The sequence below is a fragment of the Fundulus heteroclitus genome, chromosome 16 (genome assembly GCF_011125445.2).
Source record: "Fundulus heteroclitus isolate FHET01 chromosome 16, MU-UCD_Fhet_4.1, whole genome shotgun sequence".
NCBI lineage: Eukaryota > Metazoa > Chordata > Actinopteri > Cyprinodontiformes > Fundulidae > Fundulus > Fundulus heteroclitus.
The window spans coordinates 2,168,403-2,190,970 of record NC_046376.1 but is presented as its reverse complement, the minus strand read 5'-3'; the positions used below and the strand labels follow the sequence as shown (position 1 = coordinate 2,190,970).

The window sequence follows — 22,568 nt, the reverse complement described above, 5'->3', positions numbered from 1 at the left end:
TTTAATTTGTTAACTTCACTTTGTGACATGTTGCAGAAAACAAAACCTGAAGTTTTCACGTCAGAAAACAGATGTGGCGATTGGAAGAAGGTCCGACTCCAGCCGCTTCAGTCTAGATTGCGGGTCGGATGTGGATGCCAAGTTTAATGATGGGAGATGCTCACAAAAAAACAAGTTATTCAAAATCAGAATTACAGTAAAACTCTGGCTGAAAAGCTGCTTTTCACAGCTTCTCTGAACTTCTCCTAACCTTTTGAGCCCGTGATGAACCCGAAACCTCCAAAAACGAGACATTTCCTCAATATCCTGGATCCAAAGAGGAAACGCGATTCCTCAGTGAAACGGCGGCCGTCACAAGACTTAATAAATATACCTGCAAAAGCGCTAAAACTACCATCTGGGATGTTCAGGTGACATGAGGAGGAATTTCTCCTGGAGGTCAAAGAAATGGAAAGCATTTATGTTGAGACAAAGATCATTTACATCTAAAATGCTTTCCTAGGAGACAACAATGGAATAAACAGCTTTAAAGTGTTTTTCTGTGGACTCCATCTACATGTGGGGATTTTCTCCTACATCACTGAAGAGGTCCTGTCAGAGGTCCAGGTGAAGGATGGGTTCATCATGTTAGCACACGTTGAAGATGCAGGAATAAATAAAACTCAACAGTTTTAGCCTCTGAAAGTCATGTCTCTCAGAAAATGTATTTTTACCTGACTGTTGGTTCTGTTGGACTGAGTGGTTTCTGGTTCTGCTGATTAAACATTTAACTCTGGGGCCTCTGAGAAGAATGTTTTTATTTTAAGGGAATTAAAGGTTCATTTAGCAGCTTTTCTGTCTATTTTCTGCACAGAATGACAATAACAATAAAAGGAACATTTATTTTGCTGTTCAGTTATTGTTATTTTTAATCTGCTAATATAAATACGGCTCTGAAATGTCTTCCTTTTTTCTCTGTAAAAGTTAATTATTTTTATTTTATTCTAAAACCTAAACTGTTAAACAAAGTTGTGTTTTTTCAGAATAAAACCCACATGTAGACGTCTAACATGATGCTGCAGCTGCATGTTTGGAGCAGAAAACTCTGCGCACTGCTGCCCCCTGGTGGCCATGCCTGGAAATTTGAATCATTTCCATCGCCTCCTCTGGCTCCTTGAGGACCAGATTCCTTCCCTGTCACATCTTTCTGTGTTTGTTGCTAATAATTAAATTAAAAGGAACCTCCTGTTTAAAACTGAGCAGAATCCAAATCCTGACCCAGTTCTGACCCGCCCTGTGTTTGCCCTGGAATGAGGCGTTCAAGCGTTTTCCTCACATCTGCTCTGGGATCTGCCATCTAGTACTGGATCTTATTCCCATCTTACTGTTAGAACTTATTCAAGTTTAATGCTTTTCAGTTCAGAACCTGTGACCCATTGGATCAGGACACATTTGGTTGTGCATTCTTTAATTGGTGAAAAAAGGACCCAGAGTGGTTCTGAAACTGCTTGAATGAGCAGACTCGGTTTACTGCAGGTTAATGGTACTATGCTGTAAGTTCTGGTTCTAGGAACCTTTAAATGGTTTGGTTCTGTTGTCAAAACCTTCTCTTCTTTAGTTTATTGTATTAATTTGCTGCTCTGCCCACATCTGCAGATGTGAGGAACCACAGTAGAACTTCGCCATGTTGGTGCTTTTCTATTCGTCTTTCTTAGACCTGGGAACCTTTACCGGTCCTGATCTTTACTGTGTTCTGGTTCCGAGCTTCACGGACAGTTTCCAGGCTCAATCCTACGCAAGGAATCCGGACTTATTGAAGTTCTGTGAGAATAAATGAAGAGGAACACGTGGAGCTGTGGTGGACTCTCATTTTATTCGAACAGACGCTGATTGGCTGCATCACTTAGTCAAAGAGGAGGAGGTGGACGAGGAGGAGACCACCTTCCCATCGATGGTCTCCTCCACCACGGTCACCACTCGCCGGGTCGTGGAGGAGGAGGAGGAGGAGGAGCTGTGGATGAATCAGAGCACAGAGGAGCTGAGCCTTTGGACCACCTGTGGACCTCAGGGTAAATGTGAAAGGTGCGTGAGCCTCACCTGCCGCCTCCCTCTCCTTCCAGCAGCCGTCTGTACTCAGCGATCTCCATCTCCAGCTGGGTCTTCAGGTCCAGCAGCATCTGGTACTCCTGGGACTGCCGCTCGGTGTCTGCCCTCACCATCACCAGCTGCTCCTCCATGGACGACACCTGCAGACAGCACAGGTTAGACTTGAGCTCCTCCCACTTGGACCTTCTCACAGATCTAGAACAACAGAACCAAACGGGTCTCACCCGGTTCTGGAACCCAGACAGCAGCAAGCCGTATCTGCTCTGAGTATCAGCAAGGGTCGCCTCCAGAGATGCTTTCTGCACAGAAACCACAGAAGAACAAAGGTCATCCAAAACTAAAACATTAATTAAGCAACAGCATTAATCAGAGAAGTAGGAGGACCATGGTGGCTCTGGACGAGCTGCAGAGAGCCCCTACTCAGGTGGGATACCCTGTTGATAGGACAACTTTTAGTTGTACTCAGAAGATCTAATCTTCATGGAAGAAATGTGAGAAGAAAGCAAGAATAGTTCCTTTTAGCCACAAGCCCTTTCAGAGACACTGCAGGGATGTGGAAGAAGCTTCTCTGATCAGTTTCTTTGCTGTGAAACATGGTGGTGGCAGCATCATGCTCTGGGAAGACTCTTCTTCAGCAGCAACAGGAAAGCTGAGCTGCTGGGAAGATGGATGGAGCAAAAACAGGACCATCCTGGAGGACTGAGGTGGGGGTTCACCTTCCAGCAGGACAACCAGCCTGAACATGCAGCCTGAGGTATTATGGGATGGTTTAGAACAGAATCATGTGACTGAAAATGGCCTAGTCAAAGTCCAGACCCAAAAACCACCTGAGAATCTGTAAAAACCTGAGATCTTCATCCAGTCGAGATGTCTATAAAGAAGAATTCAGCCTGTAGACCAGGGGTGTCAAACTCATTTTGGTTTAGGGGCCGCATTCAGCTTAATCTGATCTCAAGAGGGCCACACGAGTAAACTCATTGCAAGATTAAATAAAACTAATAAATGTAGACTTGTTGTTGATTTTTATTAAATTAATTTCACTTTTACACAATATATTATGAATAACCTCAGCGTTTTTAAGAAAAGTATGTGCAATTTCAACAATACTTTTACAAGTTAAACATTTACTTGTGCATTATGCATAAGAACTGATCACAGTGATTATACAATGTTGAAAAACATTTATTCACATTTTTTGGAACTTAAAAACACTGTCCTGCATGACAAAATACATCAAACAGTTAAAAATTAAGAAATGATTTGAATTTTTCCACACCTGAAACTTAATCTGCTAATTAAAACACAGCGCCCCTCGTGGACAATATAGGAACTGCAGATTTTCAATTAAATGAAGTACATGTTTTTTTCAATAATTGTTTTATCATTCTCTTCCTTTTATCTTGTCCACTTGTGAAAGTCAAATCTGATGAGCTCTTTGTGGCATCTTATTGCCACATTGCCAGACAGGACACTGGGAGAAAAAATAATAATAATTTTTTATTTTTTTTTTTATAATGATAATGCATTTAGCCACAGGGCCGGACTAAATTGTTCGGCGGGCCGGATCCGGCCCACGGGCCGTATGTTTGACACCCCTGCTGTAGACGTTCAAAGCTGGTGAACATAAACCCCCAACAGACCTGCAGCCAGAGTAGGTCCTGCAAAGTTTGGACTTGATGGGCTGAATACTAATGCGTGCTTTTCATATTTTTACGTATAAATATATTTTCATCCATAATCTGGGGCCGATATGAGACCAGATGGGGAGAGTTAAGGGTGTGAATACATTTGTAAGGCTCTGTAGGTGTTTGTTTTCATTGTGGGTGTGTATCTCCTCACCATGCCCAGTGCGGTCTGCAGCTCCATCTCCAGAGACTGCTGCGTTCGTTTCACATCCGTCACTTCGCTCTTGGTCTCCTGCAGCGTCACCGTCTGGGCGACGACCTCTTTGTTCAGGGTCTCCTTCTGCATATATAGACACACACACACACACACACACATACGGATATACACACACACACACACACACACACACACACACATCCTTGTTTAATATCATAGTGGGGACCGTGCTAAACTCTAACATTTACGGGTCCATACGAAATACTTAGTCCTAAACCTAAATCCTAGCCCAGAAAAATAGAGAGAACATTTTTTTTTCAGTCCTCACTTTACTAGTAAAATGAGTAACACATGTGAGCAGTCTGAGGACAGGAAGTGCTGTCATGGCGGCTCACCTTGGTCTGGAACCAGGCCTCCAGCTCTTTTTTGCTCTTGGCGGCGACGGCCTCGTAGTGCTCCCTGATCTCCTCCATGACCACAGTGAGGTCCTGAGCCGGGGCGGCGTCCACCTCCACGTGGACCTGGCCGCTCATCTGGGTGCGTGTGGCAGTTAGCTCCTGCACAGACACACAGATCAGGCCCACATGATGTTAGGAGACCATGTGATCGTGATGTTGGAGCTAAATGTCTCCATGGCATCGGTCCTCGTGGTGCGTCCAGCTGTCTGTGGGACCTTCAGCAGCTTAGACACCAGAATCATCTTCAGCTGGAACCATCAGCTGCAGTGAGACTCATGCTGGACATTTTCTTGCAAAGCTCGTATTTCAGACATTTCATCTTCAGATGGAGGCTTCTGTGGGTCCTTCCTAAAGTCTCACCTCCTCATGGTTCTTCTTCAGGTAGATCAGCTCTTCTTTCAGACCCTCAATCTGCATCTCCAGGTCCGACTTGGACAGTGTCAGCTCGTCCAGGAGCCTCCTTAACCCGGCTATGTCAGCCTCCACCGACTGACGCATGGCCAGCTCGTTCTCGTACCTGCAGGAGGACCATGGAGGAAAAGTGAGATGTTTGATGTGGTAAACACCTCATCAGGTTCATGAAAATCTGATTTGGTTGATAAAAGATCTGCAGCCGAGCAGGACTCACTTGGTCCTGAAGTCTTCTGCAGCCAAGCGAGCGTTGTCAATGCTCAGGTGGACAGCGCCGTTCACTCGGAGAGCCTCCTGGATCTACAGACAGGAAGTTGGAAGTTACTCCTCTGGAGATTGAGAACACCTGAAGCAACAGGTGAGTTCTGATGTCGACAGGCTAAATCAGGGGTGTCCAAACTTTTTTTGCACATGGGCTGAAATCATCAAGTCAAAGGTACTCGAGGGGCTACAAAATGAATGAATGAATAAATAACCAAAAAATTATGTGAACTTGTTGTTTTTTACCTGCTCTACAAAACATGATGATTTTATTTAAACAAACGAGTCAGAAATTCAGCCAGAAAGGGATGTGTAAATCATTGTAGATCCGAAGTTAAGGGTTTAACTTCAAATTATTTTCACCTTGATTTAAAATAAATAAATAATTAAATAGATAAATACCCCGCCTCTCGCCCAGTGAGATCTAATGAATTAAAGCTTAATGAGAATGTAAGAGAGACTGAATCTGAAAGCTGATTCACAGATTAGACCCAGAAAATGTTGCATTTCTAAAACAAATACCTGCACAAGTCCGATTCTTTGGATGAGCCTGCATTAAACAGAGAGAGCTGGCTGAACTCTAACGAGCTGGCTGAGCCTAACGAGCTGGCTGGGCTTAACGAGCTGGCTGGGCCTAACAAGCTGGTTGGGCTTAACGAGGTGTTGCTGATGATTGACTGGAGAGAGCTGTCAACTGGAGCTATGGAAGGATCCTAAAGGTCCTTCAAGAAGCAAAATCTCCACAGAAGAAACTTCCTGCTGAACCCCAGTAAGAAACACTAGGCTTCACCAAAAGATGCATTAAAGCTTCAGGAGAGAGAACTCAGAGAAATTTGTCTGAGAATGGAAGCAGAACAAGAAATGCTTTGTTTTTTTCTTTTTAGCCAGAAATTTTAAATCTGCAGGAATTTGCATCTTCTAAAAGAAAAGTGTTGTTTTACTGAACCTCTCACAGTCTTCACAGCTGCTTCCTCACCTTCTCTGTGATCTCGCTGATGGAGGTGAAGGAGCCACTGTGGTCCCGGGTGGAGGGCCCCACCTTGCTCTCCACAAACCCCTTGATCTTCTGCTCCAGCTCAGCATTGGCCTTCTCCAGCTTGCGCACCTTCTCCAGGTAGGTGGCAAGGCGGTCGTTCAGGTTCTGCATGGTGAACTTCTCATTCCCCACCAAGCTGTCCTCCATTCCAGAGGAGCTGAAGCTCATCTGGGAGGAGAAGCCTCCTCCTCCACCACCACCACCCATGGAGGAGAAACCTCCACCACCACCCATGGAGGAGAAACCAAAACCTCCACCACCACCCATGGAGGAGAAACCTCCACCCAGGGAAGCGGCAGAGGAGATGCGGACCCCTGAGCCTCCAGCCCCTCCATACACGCTGCCAGCCCTCATGGACGAGAACCCTGCACCTCCTCCGTAGCCGATCATGGAGCCGCCGCCAGCCGAGGAGCGTGTAGAGCGGGAGATGAAGGTGGAGGTCATGATGGATGCTGCACTTCTGCTGTGGCTGGAGGCGACACAGAGAGGAGAGTGAGGAGCAGGGAAAGGGGGCCCCTTTTAAAGCTCCAGCAGGAGGCGAGGCTGCAGGAATTTGAGGCGCTGGGTGTGGAGGTGACCTTCAGCCAGACCTGTTCCAACAGAATCCCAAGCTGCAGGCTGTTCACTGAACCTGCAAATTAGACGCTGGAGCGTCTGCAAACGACAGCTTGCTGCTGAGGAATGTCAGAGTGTAGCCTGCAGGTCCAGGTGGCAGCTCAGAGATCTCTGTGTCAGAGAACCAGGATCAGCTTCTTCTCTCAGAGGTGTCCATCATCTCTGGAGAACCCAAGGCCAGGCGGCAACACATCCCACAGACATTTGGGCTGAAACAATCATCACTTTCCATTCAGATGCAGATCCTGGGGAGGTTTTCCCTGAAGGTCTCAGAGGAGTTAGAGGAGCCCCTGTTTGGAAGAAGGTCGTTAACATCAAAGTTTCACACAGAAGCAGTGGGAGGTCCATTCAGGGATGGACTTGAAGGTTCAGCGTTGTGCTGTCTGGTGTCTCTCACCCTCACCAGCACCTTAGGTTGGATCAGCATTCAGAGTTGGACCAGGATCTCCAGGATCATGGCTAGATGGGCATGCATGGGAAGGTTTGGGAATCTCTAGGTTGATCCCTGGATGTCAGATTCCTCCTTACCTGTCTTTCACATTCTGACCTTCTCTGCACGCAACATGAAGAACCTAGTGTGGTGAGATAATGAGGTCAGATCATGGAGATACGAGGTCCAGGAGGGAAACCCTGACATCTCTCCCCAGACTCCAGCTCCTCCTGGAAGATCCCAGCAAACTTCCGGGTCAGCAGGCATGTGGATGTTTCAGGCACAACATTATGACCGTTGGAGTAGACAACATCTCTTCATCCTGGCACCATTTTATCCTCAGAGCTGATATCAGAAGCAGGAAAAGTGGACATGGTGAGTATTTATCAAAGTTTGAACAAGTTTGAACCAAACAACTAGATGACTGGGTCAGAACCTCTGCAAACCTACAGCTCAGGTGAACCGGGGCCAACATGCATTGATGCACATTCAGAGTGAAGGTTGGACCATTTGGGCCGATCCACCAGACGAGTTACTGCAGCTCAAGAAGTTAATGCTGGTCCTGATAGAAAGGTGTCAGAATAGATAAAGCATCAAAAGTCTGTTGTGTTGACCCTGTTCCCCCCTGATAGGACCAACAAGCGGCGTGGAATCCCGTTCTTCTCTGACTGGGTTTGACATGCGGCACCTCTCCAGGAATTGTTGCAGAACCAAGAGTTTCCCTCACAAACTCTTTCAGCAGGACAATGCTCCCTGCCATGAAGCAGAAGTTACGACCAGGACCGATTTGAGGAGCACGGTGGCTTTGACTTGGCCTCCAGCTTCACCAGAGGATCTTTCTTCCTGTTAAAAGGGAGTTGTTCCTTTCCACTGTGGCCACATGCTTACTCAGGAGGAAGGATTGCTGTATAAGCAACATCTTGATTAGGGTTTTCTAGGGCTGGAGGGGACTATTCCAGGATAAACTGACTTCATTAGCTTTGACATTGTTCTATATTGGTTTTATATAAAAAAGTGAAGATATAAATGATGATCTGTTTCCTCTTTCACTCTGATAACATTCTCCCTCCTTCTTCACTGCAAAAGGGGAACAAAAAGGAAGTAAAATATTCTTAAAATGAGTGTATTTATCCTTGATTTGAGCAGGTAAATAATCTTCTCTGCCAATGAAATAAGATTTCTGTTCTTGAAATAAGAGCAACTCATCTCCAGCATCTAATTTCAAGTGCAGTATAGCTAATTATCTTATTTTAGGGGTAATAATACTCATTCCACTAGCAAATAAAATTATTTACCTGCTCAAATCAAGCTAAAATTCTCTAATTTTAAGAACATTTTACTTACTTTTTGTTCCCTTTTTGCAGCATTCGATCTTTGACTCGGATATCTCCTCTTGGTTGCTGCGTCCCAGCGGATCCACCCTGTTTTAAATTCCTCCTGCTTTGATCATCAGATGAACACGATCGGATTAACTCTTCTTGTTGGTGGACCTGACTCGAGCGGGAACCTTAAAACAAGTGTGTGGAACCAAAGTTCAGGGCAAAGAACACCAGAAACTAATTTGGAAATAAAATACAGAGAAATCAGGAAAAGGTTGAGAGTGAGCAGGTTTATTTTTTATTTTAGGGCAGCTCAGACCAATTTGTTGTCTCATATTCTCTAAAAAGCTCAACATGTCCTTTTATTTGTCTTTGGACCAAAGGTTCACAGAGAGCCAGATGGTCCATTGGGACGTCAGTAGCTCACCTGGAAGTGACTCCACCTGCGGCGTTCTGCTGTTTCCCATCATCTGTCGGTCAAACCCTCTGACTCTTCCCAGGGAATGAAACCCCACACCCAGTTAAACAAAGACAGACTCTTTATCGCTGGAGACATTCTCGCCCTCAACAGGACTGTAAACCTAACAAACCCAACCACAGACCCAGTTCTGCTCCCAGAAGCTGACCTTTACACCCCCACTCTGATGGTTTTCATTCCTGGCTGCCAGCTACGACACGCCGAGCCAGCACCCACCTGGATATCTCAGGATCATCTCACATCTATAGCTTCCCACTGTAGTCAGCACACCTGTCAGAGTGCTGATTAATTGGTCCTTAAAAGCAGGCAGGTGTACAGGACCGTCCCCGCAGGGGGCTCTGCTTGAAACTGTAATAATACCCCCAGAAAGACGTCTTCAGGTCGGTAATCCAGTAATTCATCACCCCGGTGATGCTTATTATGGGACTTTTATGGCCTCGGTGGGAGTTTCAACATGACTGTACAAACGACGCGCTACAGTTACAGTTTGTGGAGATTTTTGTGTTTTGCTCCCTGGATGGTTTAGTTTAGCTCTGGAGACCTGGGTCCATAGATTAATCCATTAACTTAATTCAGTTCAATTTTATTTATATAACGCCAATTCACAACAAACGTCAGCTCAAGGCTCTTTCCAAAGTCAAATTCCATAAAATCCTCCAGGCAGATTGATCAAAAAGCTTCCTCTCTAAGGAAACCCAGCAGATTGCATCAAGTCTTGACAAGCATCAATCAATCAATCAATCAATCAATCAATCAATCAATCAATCAATCAATCAATCAATCAATCAATCAATCAATCAATCAATCAAATCTTTTTTTATACACCCAAGGTGACCTAAGCAGGATGTGGGACCAGCTGCTGGTTGAAGGGAGCGTCTACCCAAGCATTAGGACAGTTGCAGAAGGAATATAAACACATCCTGGTGCAGAAAGGTAAGTAAGGTTTAATTTTGCAAATTAACCACAAACTATGAAAGCTAGACTGGACTACTACAATCCCAGGCAGACAGGACGCCGCCTCCTTTCCCGTCTCCTGGGATGGGTTGACTGCTAGAAACGACGCAGGAGAGCCAGAATGTCAGAAAAGGTCGGTGGTGGCGGGCTCCAGGGTCCGTCATCTGACTCCCACCTGAAAATAGACCTGTGAGACGGTCCGGTATGTAAAAGGTTGGCTGTCGTCCAGCAGAACATCACAGCAGCAGATGAGACAATGAAGAAAATGCAAGAAGACAAACAAGTCTGATAGACAGCGGGCCGCACATGTTGCCTCGTAAAGTGAACTGAACTGAGCATCACCCCTGCAGCCTGTTGGTCTGTTGCTCCTCCAGAACCAGAACATTATTCTTTGGGCCAACTCTGTGTCTGCAGCCACTGTACTTTAAATAAGAACCTGTTCTGATTCCCTCAGGGGTTCTCCGGTGATCCGCAGCAACAACTACTGTTAAGCCTGTGAGACTCTTCAGAATCCCAAATGTCCCTAAGCGGACAGGCCCAAACAAAACAGCAGCAGAAACATCCTTAAAAAGCTGAAACTCTGACTTTCTGTCTGATCATAAAACTGTTGAAAAATGGAGGACATAATGAGACGTCTAGGGGACATTAAATGGACAGTGACATACATTTTTCATGATAAACTCATAAAAAGGATAAATATTTGATAAAAATTTTTAAAAGTAATTTCATGGCGATTATTTTTTTTGGAAAACTTTACATTAGACAACAAATCATTCATCTTTCTTTCACTTCAAGTGATGAAGGGGAAAATCCTTTGGACCTGTCCATTTTCCTGTCGTCAGGATGTAACACAGCAGCTGCAGTTAAATATAGTAGCTAATATAATATTCTATAGTGTAGAACAGAGCAATTTTACTGTCCGTGGCAGATGATGACATTTTTTATCTGATCGCCAATCAATATCACCATTTCTTTAATTAAAATACAAAAAATACCATGAATCACGTGAAAGGGGGACAATTAAGAGAAACTGTTTGTAAAAATAGGCTCAGTTGTTAAAGTGTTCAAATATATGTATACAAACATGGCACTCCATCTAGCATTACAAATGCCGCCAAACTCTTAGTTTCTAAATGCATTCTTGCACAATCAAATTCTGCACAAATGGTTTTAAAAAATACTCACCTGTACTCTGTGACTTTCTCCTGCATTGTTTACATTTCAATTGTTTTACTTTTAAATCACTGCTGCACCTTATACTGTAATTTAATTTTACTGCAAATTACAAGCTGTATGCAACAAAACTTTGTTCTGTACGCACTCTGTGCATACAAAATGACAAAGTTGTCTAAGTCATATATATATATATATATATATATATATATATATATATATATATATATATATATATATATATATATATATATATATTTGTGTGTGTATGTGTCATGAATATAAGTGACAACATTTCTAACTCATTTTACTAGTACAGTGAGAATGCATTCATAAACACAGAAAATGTAATAAATGTGTATCATAAAATGAAAAATAATAGATGAGTTTCAGATAAAAATGTTAAAAATATTATACCACAAACGTGGAATGAAATACACAATAAAATCAGCCACATGAACGATGTTGCTGCACAGTTTACTTTTGATGCTCCCACAGTGAATGACTGGAGAGTTTCCCTTTAACATCACTTCTGGTTGACTTTGGGCTACTTTATTACAAACAAATTTGTCAACATTTACTTAGAATCCCTTTTAACTTCTTTAATCCGGATATATTGTAAATTACGGCCCAATTTCTTCAATATCCGAGACCATGGTCTTGAACCGGAAAAGGGTAGAGTGCCTCCTCCGGGTTGGGGAGGATGTGCTGCCCCCTAGTGGAGGAGTTCAAGTATGTTGGGGTCTTGTTCACGAATGAGGGGAAGATGGAGCGGGAGATGGACAGGCGGATTGGTGCAGCGTCTGCTGTGAAGCGGGCGCTGTACCGATCCGTTGTGGTGAAGAGAGAGCTGAGCCAAAAGGCCAAGCTCTCGATTTACCGGTCGATCTACGTTCCTACCCTCATCTATGGTCACGAGCTTTGGGTCGTGACCTAAAGAACGAGATCCCGGATCCAAGCGGCTGAAATGAGTTTTCTCCGTAGTGTGTCTGGGCTCTCCCTTAGAGATAGGGTGAGGAGCTCAGTCATCCGGGGAGGACTCAGAGTAGAGCCGCTGCTCCTCCACGTCCAGAGGAGCCAGTTGAGGTGGCTCGGGCATCTGGTAAGGATGCCTCCTGGACGCCTCCCTGGTGAGGTGTTCCGGGCACGTCCCACCGGGAGGAGGCCGTGAGGAAATTAGGAAGTAGGGGGAGTGGTGGACTAGTAGGATGTTAAACCTTCCCAGGATTAACATCCTGGGAAGGCTGAAAGTTCCCGGTTCAAATCCCACTGGTTGCTACTCTGCAAGACCTGTAGGCCCAGAATGCTCCCCTAGGTCCACCCAGGGTTGGACCAGTGGTCCCTGAGGGACGGGTTAGGGGTGTCAAACTCAAGAGGGCCACACGAGTAAACTCACTGCAAGATTAAATAGAACTAATAAAAGTGGACTTGTTGTTGATTTTTATATTAAATGAATTTCACTTTTACACAATATATTATGAATAACCTCAGCGTTTTTAAGAAAAGTATGTACAATTTCAACAATACTTTTACTCAGTTAAACATTTACTTGTGCATTATGCATAAGAACTGATCACAGTGATTGTACAATGTTGAAAAACATTTATTCACATTTTTTGGAACTTAAAAACACTGTCCTGCATGACAAAATACATCAAACAGATAAAAATTAAGAAATAATTTAAAATCAATTTTCCACATGTGAAGCTCGGTGCTACCATCTGCCGATTAAAACACAGCGCGTGGACAATATAGGAACTGCAGACGTACGTGTTTTTTTTTTTCAATAATTGTTTTATCATTGTCTTCCTTTTATCTCCTCTTTCTTTCACCTTTTGTTTTTTTCTTCTTGTTCTTCCTTTCCTCTTCTACTTTCCCATTGTAGTGTCCATATCATTTGAGATATTCCCCGCAAGAATCATAATAAAACTATTCACATTCATAAATCAAGCGGAGCACTATGGCAAAAGCAGTACTGCTCCACTTGTGAAAGTCAAATCTGATGAGCACTTTTTGGCATTAAGACAACAATTATTATTGCCACATTGCCAGACAGGACACTGGGGGAAGAAAATAATAATAATATATATATATATATATATATATATATATTTTTGAATAATGATAATGCATTTAGCCACCGGGCCGGACTAAATTGTTCGGCGGGCCAAAACCGGCCCGCGGGCTGTATGTTTGACACCCCTGGGTTAGATGCAGAAGACAGAATTCACTAGAATGGACGCTGCAAGGACAAATAAAGCTAACTGTTGGGTAGGACTACCCTCATGTGGCGGTCAGCAGGAACTGCATGTTGAAGGCAAGGCCAGTTTATTTCTGCAGCAGCGTTCATACAGAAAACAAACCAAGGAGCTTTACAGGTCTAAGACAGGACTGTTCGGAGGAAAATAGCAAAGTATAAAATAAAAAGATGTAAAATCACGATGTTATTGACAATTAAACATCTCTGTTTAAAATCCTTCTGAATAACCATCCCTGAGCTTTGACACCTTGTTGGTTTTAGCTTATATTTATATCAGCTGTTTTTAATTGATTTCATGTTGTTTTTTTATTGCATTAAAATAAGAATTTCACTTCTTTAACATAAATTTTTATTTTGTTCATTAACCGAATACCGTTGCATGGTTGATGTTTTTGTTTTATTCTTTTTAGTTTGAACATATTTTCACTGTAAAGACCTTTGGTCCTGTAATGGCTGGAAATCACTCAGATTGTTTGTTTTTTGGGGACCGATAGCAGAATTTATGAATCTGTTCTTTAAATCATTTAGTTAAAGCCTTGATAAAACTTAAGAGTGCTGTAAAAAATAGTTTTACATTTATTCATCCTCAGATTTGGTATATTTGAGTTTTAATTTGTTCTATTGTTAATTAATTAATTTAACCCTTTTCTTTTATTGCTCTGATTAAAGTTTTAAGAGATGTCTTATTGAAGTGTGCTTTTTAAAATTAATTCTATTTAATTTGTTCATTAGTGATTCCTCTTTTTGTTCTTTATTATCCAGTTTTTATCAGCCTGAACGCAGATTTTTGGCATTGTCCACTCAGTGGACCGTGAACCTCATCTGTCCTCCAGCTGAAGCTCGGTCCAGACTTTAGCGGTCTAGTCAAAGTCCAGACCTCCAGAGAGCTCTGTTTGATGCTTTACGTTCGTTAGAGGTTGGATTTATCTAGGTCTGAACTGATGCATCATGAAGCAGCGTTGACCCACGCGGGTTAAAACCCACCAGGAGGTTCTGGGCTACAACAAACAGAACCACAGAGACTCAGAGGTTGCTCAGTAGTGTTTTATTGGTGAAAGCAGCTGGTGATCAACGTCTCACGAATACTCCTGCGTTTCCGTAATGACCTCTCCGTTCTCTGAGGTCTCTTTGGTGACGATCATCACCTTCCGAGTGGTGGTGGTGGAGGTGGTGGAAGAGGAGGAGGAGGAGCTGAGGAAGAGCAGAGAGGAGTTAGATTCTTCTGGACTGGGATGGGTTTGTTCTGCAGATGCTTTGCTTTTACTTTGTGCTCCTTTATTTTTTATTTTTTATCACTCACACAAGAGGTTTAAACTTTTTCAAAGGCCCAAAAGGTGTAGCTTCTTCAGTGCCTAACTGTGATGGGTTACTTTGCTACACCTGTGCCAGGTGTGAAGAGGTTGCTCACCCTGACGCCTCTCCGTCCAGCAGCCGTCGGTACTCTGCGATCTCCATCTCCAGCCTGGTCTTCATGTCCAGCAGCATCTGGTACTCCTGGCCCTGCCGGTCCAGGTCACCCCTCAGCCTCATCAGCTGCTCCTCCAGAGACGACACCTGGTTCTGGTAGCCTGCTAGCATGTTGGAATACCTGGCCTGCGTTTCGTCCAGCGTCCCCTCCAGAGATGCTTTCTGCAGAGATGAGAGGAAGGTGTGAGGAAACGTGGTTGAAGCTTGGCTAGAGGAGAAGCTCCTGGAGACCCACCATGCTGAGCTGCGACTGGAGCTCGATCTCCAGACCCTGTAGAGTGCGTTTGAGTTCATTGATTTCAGAACGCGAGGATTGGAGCGTCTCTGTGCTCACGATGACCTCTTTGTTCAGCTCCTCAGACTGAAAACAGAAAACAGGAAAAAAACATCAGATGAAACTCTGCTGCTCAGGTCTGCTGTTGACTCGTTAACCACATAAAAGTTTTACTTTCCTTTTTTAATCTTTTTATGTTCATTTTAAAATCACGGGATTACATGGTTATGCCGACATCTGGTGGCGGTTAGAGGAATTGCGTTTTGACATTTAAAGTCATGAAATGCAGTTCCTCTTGTCGCCACTAGATGTCGACATAACGAGGACGGGCCGAACGTACGGAGGGCCGAATGTGTCACAAATTAAAAAGTTAATTAAATGAATTCAGTGTTATATATAATGTATTTATGGTATTTAATATTTAAATATATCATTGTTTCATTTTATTAAAAAACGTTGTAAAAATGATTCGGCTGTGAGCCTCGGCCGGCCTGTGGGCGGGGCTAGCACTCATTGTGGGAGGATAAGGCGGGGCTCATCAGAGGAACCACAAACTAATGAAACACTAATGAACTAATGAAGTATTTCCCATCAGATTGTTTAATTGTGTATTTTATTATTTCCAAGTGTCAGTGATTGCAAACATTTGTGTTGAATTTGATCTAAATTCTGATTCCTATAAATAATGAGAGTTATTTGCTGGACTGCGGTGCTTTTTGGAGCTCCACAGGTGAAAGTGTTTCCTCTGTTCAGATTTAGACTTTGGTTCTCTGTACCTGAACCAATAAAACCTCTTTTGGTCCTGATGCTTCACCTGAAATAAAAAAAAAGGCTCTGGGTGCTTTGGGAAAGCTCACCTTGGCCTGGAACCAGCTCTCCAGATCTTTGCGGTTCTTGTTGGCGACGGTCTCGTAGTGCTCTCTTATTTCGGCCATGATGGCGGTCAGGTCCTGCTGGGGCGCGGCTTCCACCTCCACGTTGATCTGACCACCCACCTGAGACCTCATGCTCAGCAGGTCCTGCAGGAATAATGTTTGTGACTGAGGCTCTGCTCCACTGACACCTGAGCTGAAGGCAGTTGGTTCACATCTTCATGCTCACCTCCTCGTGGTTCTTCTTCAGGTAGATCAGCTCCTCCCTCAGAGACTCGATCTGCATCTCCAGGTCGGACCTGGCCAGGGTCAGTTCGTCCAGGAGCCTCTTCAGCCCGGCGATGTCGGCCTCCACGCTCGTACGCATGGCCAGCTCGTTCTCGTACCTGCCACGTGGATCAGACAAGCAGACTGAGTGACAGGCTGGAAACAGGGAGGGGAAAAAGGTTCTGCACGGATCGAGTGTTTGGACTCACTTGACCCTGAAGTCATCCTGAGCCAGCTTGGCGTTATCGATGGACAGAGTCAGAGATCCGTTGTCGCAGGTGGCACTGATGATCTAAAAGGAGAAGAAACATGAACCGGCACGCCTGTGTCTCTGAGTAAAATATGGAAATCTCAGGTAAATGAGGCCGGCTCAGGTGGAGCTGTGGACTCAGGCGGTGTTCTGGGTGTGGTCGGCCCAGTTTCCTCCTGCAGGAAGCTGATCTTCCTGCAGGGCGTGGCCCGGCGGGGAGGATTTGTTTCAGGCATTGTGTTTTAACAAACAGAGCATCTCTAGTTTCTCTGCCCTGACCTAAAAAAAACAGAACCTGGACTCACCTTGCCCTGTAGCTCGCTGATAATCGTCAGGAACCTGGAGTAGTCTTGGCTCTCAGGTTTGGCCTTCTGCTCCAGGAATTCCCTGATCTTCCTCTCCAGCTCAGCGTTGGCGGTCTCCAGGTTGCGCACCTTCTCCAGGTAGGAGGCCAGGCGGTCGTTCAGGTTCTGCATGGCGGCCTTCTTGTTGTCAGAGATGTCCAGGGCGTCAGACAGGCTGAAGCCTCCACCAGAGGAGAAGCTGGCCCCACCACCCGAAGCAAAGCCTGCCCCACCACCAGAGGCGAAGCTCCTGGAGGCGCTGCTGCTGGAGATCCGGACTCCAGAGCCCCCGGCACCACCGTACACGCTGGGGGCCCTCATGGAGCCAAGGCGGCCCCCGCTGGAGTAGGAGATAGAGCGGGTGGAGAACATGGTGGAGATGTTGGAGGAGATCTTCTGCTCTGGATGGAGAGAAAGAGAGAGTGCAGGAGAGGATGGGCTGGGCTGCTTATATGCTGCTGGAGGGGGAGGGATCCAGGTAAGCCATCCACCCCCCCCCCCACCCATCCCCCCCCCACCCTGCCCCCCCCGCAGGCCGCAGGGCAGGATGGTGACAACCCACAGCAGGGCAAGAATGTTAGGCATTTTTATTTTATTGCAACATCACCCTGCAGTGTTCCAGGGACATTTTCCAGAACCAGTTTTTATCTGACATCAGCTCATTCAGACCCAGAACCCCCCCCCCCCCCCCCCCCCCCCCCCATCGATGTTAATCCAGCAGGAGTCCTGCTGTCGTGTCCTGACCTGCCTGTCTTGTTGCTTTAGTTCCTGCAGGTCTGTACACCAACCCCCCCCCCTCCGTTGTCTTATTGTGAAACCAAACAATGAAAGTCAGCTCTGATGAAACTGATGACTCCTGAGGGGAAAACCTGGTAAAGGGACCTAAACTCATGGAAGTCTCACCTTTAAGAGCCGTCCCAATGTGTGCCGTCTCATTCAGGCTGTTCTAGTGTTGTTTCACCACAGGTTTCATGTTTCCTAACAGCCACATGAATATAAGGGTCTGTTTGTCACGCCTCATTTCCATAAATGAGTCACAGCCTTCCCAGCTGCAGGACATATTTCACTCTTTTCTTTTAAATGCAAATATTTGCCGGTTTTTATCTCATCCACATCAAATGCTGCTGCCTACAGAACACTGCAGCTACATATCACCGTACCGCTTAGATTCCCACCAGAAAGGGTCTGATTCACATTGAAGCTTTAAATTCTCGTTTTAAACAGACAAAAAATCCCTGTAGTGAGACTTTTAGTTTTTACTTTAGGAAAGTTATCCAGACTCCAGGTAGATTTAAGCTTAAAAACAAATCTTTTAAATTTACCATCATGTTTCTCATGACTGTAGGTAATATTAAGGTTCTGGAGCGGCCCAGTAAGAGTCTGGGTCTGGATTTGATAAATAAATTGGAGTGAGCAAAAGTTTAGGGTGAACAAGAAGCTGTTTTCTCCTCAGACCAACTGAGCCAGCTTGTAGAAGTATTTTCACCCTGGACCTAATATTAGGTTTTCCTCCCTGGGCAGCAGCCTTCAGCTCACTCAGATTAACTTAAAACTATGTTGAATTTTGCTGTTGGTCTCAATATTTGTTCATTTTGGTGAAGTAGCGAGGAGTGGTGGCCCAGTGGTCAGAGAGCAGCGCGCTCTGGTTTGAATCCCACAGACTGCCACCACTGAGCTATATAATACACTGGAGTGCTGATTTAGCCTAAAAACTGAAGTCACTGGCCGCCATCTTGCTACTCCCTACTCTCACAGAATCCCACAGGATTTGGTTGCAACAACAAGCAGTTTTCTGGCTGTGTGAAAACGTTTCACAGGTAATTCTACAGTCAGTGGATGTACTAACACTATCAACTACTAGGAAATTATGTGCTGAAAAATTGTACATGTTAGTCATATTATATATATATATATATATATATATATATATATATATATATATATATATATATATATATATAAGTATGTGTATATATATATATATATATATATATATATAAGTATGTGTATATGTATACATATATGTAAATATATGTTTTTGTACATTGTTATTTATATATTTATAAATGTTATATATATATATATATATATATATATATATATATATATATATATATATATATATATATATATTTAAATACATTAAATGCAAAATATTTCAGCACATGACTTTCTCAGTACTTGATAGTTTTAGAACATAACATAAAAGTATATGGCATTTGACATTTTAAAAGTTTTAAGCCCCCCCTGAACATGAGAAAATCCTCGTTATTCGATGCTGTAGCGCACATATTCCCTAGTTACTGGAGGAAAATAGGGAGTACCAATATGGCGGCCGGTGGCTTGAAAGCGACTCGTTCTAACAGCGGCTATTAGCACTTCGGTGGATAATATAGCTCAGTGACTGCCACTCCCTGAGCAAGACCCTCAGGCCCAGAATGCTCTCTGGCGCCGCCCAGTGGTGGCCCGCTGCTTCCTGCGGGAGGACACGTCTCACTGGGATGGACGCTGCAATGACAATAAAGATTATTATTAAAACTCGTCTCCTGTGTTTAATAAAGGTTCTTCTTCTGGTGTCATTCCAGGGAAAACAGCAATAACTCGTTTGTTTAACAAAGTTTTTTTTATGGCTGGTTTATGAACAAGAAGACGTTTTACGGATCCGTCCTGCTCTGAAATGTTCTGTCCTCTGATCGGTTTGGGATGAAGGTTGATGGAACGGGTCTGCAGGAGGAGGAGGAGGAGGAGGAGGAGGAGAGAACCGAAGCAGATGAAGAAGCCAAATCAACATGCTTCAGAGTAATGGATGTTGCTTGGCCCCGTTAAATCTCCAGGATTTAATGGATTGGCTGACATGATGACGACGTTCTGAGGCCTGAACAGGCAGAACCTGCTTTCTGTCCATATTTCCTGGGTTTGTTGAGTTTTCAGGCGTCTGTGTTGATCCCTAAATATTTGGCCTGAATCTGACGGTGATAGTTATTCCTAACGTGCAGCAAACAGGCGCTGCCCTCAGACTCAGAGGCCGTATTGTCTTCAGGCCTTTTCTCCTAAAATAAAAACCCGTATTTGTTTCCAGGACACAAAGCGTGCCCTGAGGGACAGAAAACCAGTTTGACCACGGTGTCCAGCCAGAGCCCAGAGGACCTGCTGAACTTCTCCTGGTTCTCTGTCAGTTCAAACGGATCTGAGCAGAGTTTACTGGTTCTGAACGCCTTCGTGTGGCTCTCTCTGCTTTAAAACCAAACCTTTTACAGATCAAATGTTAAAGCTGTAACGCTGTAGGACATTTGATTCGTTTTTACAGCCAAATCTGTTGGGATGGAGACAGGCGGCCGCTGATCAGCAGCATGGTGTCCTCTGAGGGTCAGGGGGGTTAAAGCTGACCATCCTGATCTAATAAACTGCAGAGCGTTTCTGGGTTAAATAAGTGACTTTTACACGTTAAGTAGTTTTGAACCAGTGTTTTTATACTTTTACTGGTTCTGGTGAACTCCAGCATCGTCATGACGCTTTAACACAAACACGTGGTGCCAGTTTTAATGTGGATCAGCCATTTATCAGTCGCCTGTTCTCAGCTGCCGTTTGGGAGCAGCGCTGATGTGAGATTTGATGTTAAATTCGACAGACAGCTGAGGAGACGCTCCTCCATTCATCCTTTGTGTGTCGCCCTGTTGCCTGCAGGCGGTAGAAACTCAGCAGCTTCTGCCAGGAATCAGGATTACGCCACAGGATTACGTTACCTCTCTGGCCCGGTTCCTGGCTCATTCTGGTGCCGCTTCGTGTCAGAATCCTTCATCCAGCAAGACTTCTGCAGCCCATTGTCTACATTTAAATGGTTTACTTTTAAATCACTGCTGCACCTTATACTGTAATTTAATTTTATTGCAATTTACAAGCTGTATGCAACGAAATGTCGTTCTGTACGCACTCTGTGCATACAAAATGACAAATAAAGTTGTCTAAGTCTAAGCCCAGCAAACTTTCCCAGATCCCAGCTCAAAAATCAGGTCCAAAGGTTTTGTCTTGCATTCCAAAAAAAACCTAAAATCATGAAATATTAGATTGTGACATTTTGCCTTCCCAGCAAAAAACAAAAGAAAAACTGAGCCACAATATTTTAATTGAATAAATAAAATGCTGCACATCCAAACAGCCGAACTTAATTAGGTTCATTAAAAGAGAGGAATCTGGTTTGTAAATTGTCTTTGGCTCGATTAAGAAAAATAAAAATAAACTACGTCTGTCCTCAGCAAACAGAACCAGATTCGGGTCGCTCTTTGACCACGCCTCGCTTTATTTAGTCATGATTCTAAACGCTGTTATTAAAAGAAGAACCAAGCATTTTCTACTTTAAGAAGATTTTAAATGTCAGTGAAGATTTTGTTAAAATTATAACCAAACCATAAATAAATCAACATCTGCGCGGTACCGGTCCACAGAAACAAGACAAACGATAAAACCAACGAGTGTAATTCTAATCTACACAGCTCCTAATAAAGAACGGTGTAGTGACTGGGAAATGATTTTAAAACCCGGTTCTGATCTAATAGGAGAAAGTTTCTGAGTGGTTCTAATCCTTCGGCTTACCTTTGTGGTCGGCCGGTACCAGGCGGCCGGTACCAGACGGCCGGTACCAGACGGCCGGTACCAGACGGCCGGTACCAGACGGCCGGTACCAGATGGCAGCTGCAGCGGACCAGAACAGACGCATTGCTGTTTTCAGCTCTCAGACTCGGGTCTCTGTGGATGTGTGGTTCTGACTTTGGATCGCAGCAGAACAATCCTTTAATTTAAGTGACTTTAACGTCTAATAACTGAGTCTCAGCGGTTTTCAACATCCCTTCAGTCTCACATCCATAAAGTTCAATAATGTGAGGATAAATGACCTTTAAAGCGAGTCAAAAAACAGTTGATTAAAGAACAAAATAACTCACTGACGTCTATTCATCACCGATGGGCTAAACTATGAATTGCCTGCCTGTATAGAAATGGGTTTTTCAGTAAGATTTTTTATTCTGCCCGTTTCGTTGCAGGATTACTGGACTTTAACGGACCTTTTATCTTTCAGAGCTTTTTAAATTGAAACTGAGGAGATTTGCTTTATATAAATGAAGGTTTAAAGCATCTGCAGACGGCTTACTGAGGGTAAAAATCTCACATCTTTGGAGCTCTCTGACATCACAGATAAAGAGCCTTTCTGATTGGCCAATATTAGGTTCCTGTTATCTCATTGGGCAATATGGCGCTGCTCAAACGATTTATTGATCCGGCCTGTTGACCAGCAAAGGACCGACCACCATGTTGGACTGGGCCGGTGATAAATGCTTGTCTTGCATCATACGGTGCATAAAGTTGCTTGTTTTGACAAAATTAAGATGCATTATCAAACATTTTGATGAATACTTTGGCTTCTTAAAAAACTTTTAGCTTAACAACTGGATCAACAACCCAGTTCTGAGTCTTAGTCTCCGTAACAGGTTGAGTTAAATGAGACCACGCATTTTATTTACCAAACATACTTCTATCCACCTGGATGTCGTTCCTCCTGTTGGCTGCAGAATAAAGCTGAACTTTATGTGTTTACCAGCAGCAGGTGGAGTCCTAATGCCTCTGCTCCACCGACCAGGTGGAGGTTTGTGATCCGACAGAAACCGGTCCCATTTTACGAGCTGCCAGGGCGTTGCCTCCTTTCCAGCTGAGTTATGTTGGAGAGATGGAGGTTAACGCTGCCTGACATAAACTTTATGGACAGAGGAGGATCTTTTGCTT

At 44.1% G+C, this 22,568-nt stretch overlaps 2 protein-coding genes across 4 annotated transcripts; both read right to left on the bottom strand.

Moving 5' to 3' along the window:
- Positions 1 to 1,833: 1,833 nt before the first annotated feature.
- Positions 1,834 to 6,597, bottom strand: LOC105921637 (keratin, type I cytoskeletal 13). Of its 3 annotated transcripts, none has more exons than XM_036148668.1 (8): positions 6,034 to 6,597; positions 5,014 to 5,096; positions 4,746 to 4,902; positions 4,323 to 4,484; positions 3,925 to 4,050; positions 2,310 to 2,384; positions 2,074 to 2,225; positions 1,834 to 1,990 (listed from the first exon to the last, which is right to left on the bottom strand). In XM_036148668.1, the coding sequence occupies exons 1-8, from the start codon at positions 6,535 to 6,537 to the stop codon at positions 1,879 to 1,881; spliced, it is 1,371 nt and encodes a 456-aa protein (XP_036004561.1). In that variant the 5' UTR covers positions 6,538 to 6,597; the 3' UTR covers positions 1,834 to 1,878. The 3 variants fall into 3 exon arrangements, with proteins under 3 accessions (XP_036004561.1, XP_012712937.3, XP_021169166.2); XM_012857483.3 differs by having other exon boundaries at positions 2,077 to 2,225; XM_021313491.2 differs by having other exon boundaries at positions 1,834 to 1,987; positions 2,077 to 2,225.
- Positions 6,598 to 14,350: 7,753 nt separating this feature from the next.
- Positions 14,351 to 17,230, bottom strand: LOC110366373 (keratin, type I cytoskeletal 13). Its single transcript, XM_012857488.3, has 7 exons — positions 16,758 to 17,230; positions 16,412 to 16,494; positions 16,165 to 16,321; positions 15,921 to 16,082; positions 15,025 to 15,150; positions 14,731 to 14,951; positions 14,351 to 14,513 (listed from the first exon to the last, which is right to left on the bottom strand). The coding sequence occupies exons 1-7, from the start codon at positions 17,166 to 17,168 to the stop codon at positions 14,399 to 14,401; spliced, it is 1,275 nt and encodes a 424-aa protein (XP_012712942.1). The 5' UTR covers positions 17,169 to 17,230; the 3' UTR covers positions 14,351 to 14,398.
- Between the last annotated feature and the right edge of the window lie 5,338 nt (positions 17,231 to 22,568).

Excerpts from the sequence above, each read along its gene's own strand:
- LOC105921637 (XM_036148668.1), bottom strand. The coding sequence starts at position 6,537 with ATGACCTCCACCTTCATCTCCCGCTCTACACGCTCCTCGGCTGGCGGC. Across the intron at positions 4,485-4,745 it reads TGAAGAAGAACCATGAGGAG|GAGCTAACTGCCACACGCAC; the intron begins GTGAGACTTTAG and ends GTGTCTGTGCAG. Across the intron at positions 2,226-2,309 it reads TGTCTGGGTTCCAGAACCGG|GTGTCGTCCATGGAGGAGCA; the intron begins GTGAGACCCGTT and ends TGCTGTCTGCAG.
- LOC110366373 (XM_012857488.3), bottom strand. The coding sequence starts at position 17,168 with ATGTTCTCCACCCGCTCTATCTCCTACTCCAGCGGGGGCCGCCTTGGC. Across the intron at positions 14,952-15,024 it reads TCCAGTCGCAGCTCAGCATG|AAAGCATCTCTGGAGGGGAC; the intron begins GTGGGTCTCCAG and ends TCATCTCTGCAG. Across the intron at positions 14,514-14,730 it reads CTGGACGGAGAGGCGTCAGG|CTCCTCCTCCTCCTCTTCCA; the intron begins GTGAGCAACCTC and ends GCTCTTCCTCAG.